Source organism: Papaver somniferum, chromosome 7 (assembly GCF_003573695.1).
Source record: "Papaver somniferum cultivar HN1 chromosome 7, ASM357369v1, whole genome shotgun sequence".
Lineage (NCBI taxonomy): Eukaryota > Viridiplantae > Streptophyta > Magnoliopsida > Ranunculales > Papaveraceae > Papaver > Papaver somniferum.
Window position 1 is genome coordinate 238,332,216 of NC_039364.1, and position 5,500 is coordinate 238,337,715.

The 5,500-nt window shown below is 33.9% G+C and overlaps 2 protein-coding genes across 4 annotated transcripts; both read left to right on the plus strand.

The window, feature by feature from the left end:
- Window positions 1-1,405: 1,405 nt before the first annotated feature.
- On the plus strand, window positions 1,406-4,994 carry LOC113299939 (zinc finger MYM-type protein 1-like). 3 transcript variants are annotated; one of them, XM_026549069.1, is made up of 3 exons: window positions 1,406-1,546; window positions 2,377-3,700; window positions 3,833-4,994. In XM_026549069.1, exons 2-3 carry the CDS (start codon window positions 2,399-2,401, stop codon window positions 3,869-3,871), a joined length of 1,341 nt encoding a protein of 446 aa, XP_026404854.1. In that variant the 5' UTR covers window positions 1,406-1,546; window positions 2,377-2,398; the 3' UTR covers window positions 3,872-4,994. The 3 variants fall into 3 exon arrangements, with proteins under 3 accessions (XP_026404854.1, XP_026404851.1, XP_026404853.1); XM_026549068.1 differs by adding an exon at window positions 1,662-1,695 and having other exon boundaries at window positions 1,414-1,546; window positions 2,377-4,994; XM_026549066.1 differs by having other exon boundaries at window positions 2,377-4,994.
- Window positions 4,051-4,914, plus strand: LOC113296216 (zinc finger MYM-type protein 1-like). Its single transcript, XM_026544538.1, has one exon. The coding sequence runs from the start codon at window positions 4,051-4,053 to the stop codon at window positions 4,912-4,914; it is 864 nt and encodes a 287-aa protein (XP_026400323.1).
- Window positions 4,995-5,500: the final 506 nt, after the last annotated feature.

The window sequence follows — 5,500 nt, forward strand, 5'->3', positions numbered from 1 at the left end:
GATAAAAATGAAATTGTAGATCTTTTATATTAAATTGATTAATTAATATATTTAACTTTTTCATCCAAAGAACAAAGTCATATGGACGGGAAAACGTATTTTTCCGCTACCGGAAATCTACTCAAAATGATCAAATTTAATAATTTGGGATCCACTAACGATTATTTTTAGTGGCCCCATTATTTTTATATTAAAAAAATAACGAATATAACAGAATAAAAGAAGATACAGATAAAATACTCCCTCCGTCCCTAATTAGATAACCTACTTGGTTTTAAGTTTTGTCCCATAAATAGATGACCTATTTTTTTTACTATAATAAATATGTATAATTTGATACTTATGTTTATATTCGTTACGTAGGTGTTTTAAAATGCTTTTCAATGGTATAAAGTTTACGAAAAACCGTGATATGGTTTAATAGATAAATTATTTCTAAGTTTTACTAACATTCTTGTCTTAAAAATTGTGCAAACTACAACTAGGTCATCTAATTAGGGACGAAGGAAGTATAAAATAAAGATAAGGTGAGATAAAAATGGAAACTAGATAAAATATAAAATAAATATAAAAAGCCGCAAGCAGTTAAGCACAACCTATGACAGTTGAAGGAGGTCCACGCGGCTTATGATGACCTGCACAAACTGTGATGATACGCGCAGCTGAACAAGGACCATAATAGGCAAACAAATAAATTTACCCTCTTGTCCAATCATTTTTCTCTTTTGCTAAATCCATAGTTGGATCAAAATGCACATCCCATAGGAACTGCTGTAAAAGATTAAAACCGCTGGTGCTATCGTAGGATAACAATGCAGAAAGTCAAAAGACAAACGACTACATGCAACAAAAATTCCACTGCTTTGGATGTGCTTCATTATTCCCTCGTATCTTGGGAATTTGATGGATGGGACATCACCTTCTTCTTTCTTTTCCTTTTTCGTAGTTTTCATATCTCATTAGTCCTCAGTCATGATCATGGATTCATGGTTTAACTGCTCTTGGGCCATTCTCTCATTACTTTTTCACTTAAATAATCACCAGATTATGGTCTCAAAGAGTCGCATAGTCTCTGAACATTTTGGAAAAGCTCGTATTGACTTTCAAATGCGTCTCTAGCTAACTTAATCTTTAAGCTTGATTCATGATGAAGAAGATAAATACTAATTTTGTCATTAACTTTGGAAGACTTTTATGGAGATTAACTAACCTAAGCTCAGGGCCGGCCCATGCAGACAATGCCTTGCATTGGGCCACAAAAAATTGGGGGTCACATTTTACATGTACGTCCGATTAGAAAAAATAAAAAAAAGAGTGTTTTCTGCAAATCAAATATTTCAAAGGGGCCACAAAATAAAAATAGTTAGTTCCATGGACAAGACACGTCTTCCTGTTCTCAAGAAAACTCTTCGGTTATGCTACCTAAAAGAGAAAAACGAGATTAAGAAATCAAAAACGAAAAAAAACTGAAGAAAAAAAATAGAAGAGAGAAAAAAAGAAAGGAAAAGAAAACTAGGGTTTATTTCTGAAATTCAATTTCATTAAGGTAATCTCTTTGTCTTGTTCTTTGTATTTGTATGATTTTGTTTATTAATTATTTCTACTATTGTTGTTTGTCTTGATGGATTCAACCCTGATAGTTTATGTTGTTCATTGCCTAGGGTTTATTTTAGAAATCAATTTCATTAAATTAAGGTAATTTCTTTAATTCTTTGTCCTCTTCTTTTGATTTCTATGATTTAGTTTATTAATTATTTTGATTATTGTTGTTTTTATTGATGGATTAAACCCTAATTCCCTATTTTGTTTGTTGCCTATTTAGCCACTTTACTTTGAATTGATTCATTATTTATAAGTGAGCCATTTAAGACTACCAGTGGCTATTACTTATTAGCTCTTGGAATTTCCCATAGGTGTAGTTTCTAGATATTCACAGAGCTCAATGAAGGAGTTAACAAAGTTTATGTGGTATTTTCTTAGTGCTAAATTCATTTACATGAAGTTTTGTTTTGATTGGAAGGATCAAGGGTGTACATTTGAGTATTTGATGAGTGCTGAGACATGCGAATAATTATGAATTGAATTATTGAAGGTGTGATTGATTGAGTGATTCGTTGTGTCAGTATCACTTCACTTGTTAAGTACTCTTATTTAGACTAATACTTTTCCTCTTTTTATTTGGTATAATTTCAAAACTATGACTTCGATCTCTTAATTGATTGTGATCACTATTTCTGGGTATCCAATAGGACCAATATATTACTGTTTGGTTGGATTAATTGAATGTTTCATGTGTAACAACACATCATTGCATTCAATATTTTTTTGTATTTTTATACTTCACCGTAACTGAATTCTAAATGTTCTTTCGTACAGTGCCAAGGATTCCTATTTAAATATGCCTCATGTTCCAACTAGGAAGCATGTTCCTGGGAATAAAAAGCGTAAAAAAGAGAAAGCCATGGCAGCAGTCACAAAGTCCCAAGAAGGAGACATAAATAAATATTTTCAACCCATTGCAGCCACAAATGATGCACCTGGAGATGAAACTATGACTGCTAATAATGGTAATGGTGGAAATGGAAGTACAAACGAGAATGATGCAACGCCAAATCCTAATGATTTGGTCGATAATGATAATGATGGGGTTGGGGTACAAAACGATGAAGTCGATGATGAGTATCAACCTTTAGATATTGATGATCCAGGGAATTGGGATGTTATTGATCAAGCTTTGAGAGATAAGTTGGTCCAAAAAGGCCCGGTAAGAGTTTCAAAATATGAATTTCCTAGAGATAAAGTAAGTAGGAGACGTTTTTCTAATTACTATTATGATCAAACTCTTGTTAATGGTGAAAAGTGTGATAGAAGTTGGTTAATATATTCAATAACCAAAAACAAAGTTTATTGTTTTTGTTGCAAGTTGTTTAGTAATCGCAGAAGTGATAAGCAGTTAGCTTGCGAAGGTTTTCAAGATTGGGGAAATTTAAGTACAAAGCTTAAGGAACATGAAATTTGTGATCAGCACTACAGATGTATGCTAAAATGGACTGAATTGGAGATGAGATTGAGAAAGGTACAAACCATTGACAAAGGTATGCAAGAACTGATCAAAACAGAAAAAGAACACTGGAGGAAAGTATTAGAGAGGATAGTTAGCCTTGTAAGAACTTTATCAAGAAGAAGTTTAGCATTTCATGGAGATAATGAAAAGATTGGTCAACCAAACAATGGAAACTTTTTGGGATTCATTGAATGGGCTGCTGAATTCGATGAGGTAATGAAAATGCATCTTCATCGTATACAAAATAATGAAATTCATTATCATTATCTTAGTTACAAGATTCAAAATGAGTTCATATTGAGGTTGGCCAATGAAACAAAAAGTATGATTCTTAAGAAGATACGAGAAGCTAAATATTTTTCTGTTATACTGGATTGTACTCCGGATGTTAGTCATGAAGAACAAATGACTCTTGTGATTAGATGTGTGGATACTTCTAGTACTCCAGTAAAAGTGCAAGAGTTCTTCTTAGGGTTCTTAAAGGTGGATGACTCAACTGGTCAAGGCCTTTTTCGCGTGCTTCAAGATACATTGAGCGATCTTCAGCTTGACATTGGTAACGTAAGAGGCCAAGGATATGACAACGGTTCCAATATGAAAGGATTGCGTAAAGGTGTACAAAAAAAGATGCTTCAGGTAAACCCTAGAGCATTTTACATTCCATGCGGTTGTCATAGCCTTAATCTTACTATCAGCGATATGGTCAAGTGTAGCCCTTATGGAGGTACTTTTTTGGTGCACTTCAAAGTATTTATGTGATATTTTCAGCTTCTCCAAAGCGGTGGAAAGTTTTCAAGGATAAGATGAAAGGTTCAAAGGGAATTACATTGAAAAAATTGTCTCAAACAAGGTGGGAGAGTCGAGTGGAAAGTGTTAAAGCAGTACGACAACAAGCCCCACAAATTCGAGAAGCTCTAGCGTATTTAACAGAGAATTGTGAAGAAGAAAAGGTGAGGCATGATGCTGAGAACAGTATTGAAGGAAACATGGAGAATTTTGAGTTCTTGCTTAGTATGGTTATCTGGCATAATGTTTTATTCGTTGTAAATGTCGTAAGAAAAACACTTCAAGGGAAAGATATCGACATAAATGATGTTGTTCAGAAATTAAAAGGACTTATATCTTTTCTGGAATCATACAGGGACAATGGGTTTGAAAAAGACTTGGATGAATCTAGAGTTATTGCAACACAGATGGGCATTGAACCCGAGTTCCGAATTAAGCGTTTTATTTATAAAAAGACGCCATTCGGTGAGCCAAAAAATGTGGAAGTACGTCAATCACCTGAAGAATCATTTAGGGCTAATTTTTTCATATACATAATGGATCAAGCTCTTTTCTCTGTGAGGACTCGGTTTGAGCAGTTTCAAATTTATGAAGAAAAGTTTGGGTTCTTATTTGATATGCAAAAGTTAACTCTTATGGATGATCGGAAATTGTTGAGTTTATGTACTGAGCTTGAAAGTTATCTGAAAGACGGAACATCAAGTGATATCGACGGAGCATACTTGTTTAGTGAATTAATGGTGATGTCTTGTATGTTACCGAATGAGGTAAGAAAACCCATTGAAGTGCTGGAAGATTTGAAGAATATGGTTGGTTTATTTCCAAATGCGTGGGTAGCCTACAGAATTTTGTTAACTATACCGGTAACTGTTGCAACGGCGGAGAGAGTGTTTTCTAAATTCAAGTTGATCAAAAATTATCTTCGATCTTCTATGTCGCAAGAAAGATTAAACGGGTTGGCTATGTTGTCTATCGAACACGTAATGTCAGCAAATATAGACTATGGATCGCTTATACATGATTTTGCATGTGAAAACGTACGAAGAGAATCGATTTTCGAGTGATAATGTTGAACTTTTTCTAGTCAATAACATGTAACTTTGGCGACAATGAGTAAACTACTTAATATTATTTTTTGTTCTTATGTCGGGTTGTGGTCTTACAAGTCTCTTTTTGAATTTGTACTTTGATATTAGTACTGATAAGCATTGTTGTCTAATGCAATATAAGTAGTCCTTACAAAACAGAAAATGTTACTGGATTAGCAGGAAATACTTGCAAGATCATGGAAGGAGCCAAGGAGATCCCAAAAAACTTACTGTGCTTGACTTCACAATGTCTGATAATGGTTTGTTGCAAAGCTATCTTTATCAGGTAACTCATTAGGCTTTACTAATTATTCATAACTCAAATTGGTTGATTTTTCTCAAGTACTTTACCTATTATCGTAGTTAGGATTTAGGAGTACCATTCTTTTAAGTCAAGGGGCCACAAAAATTTTTTTGCATAGAGCCACCAAATTGTCAGGATCGGGCCTGCCTAAGCTTTTTGTCATTAAGTATGTTTTGCATGCTTATGGCAAGAAATATATTTTTCAACAAAATGCGAGCATTTCCCAAGAATGTATGGGTCATGAGGAAAGGCATTATG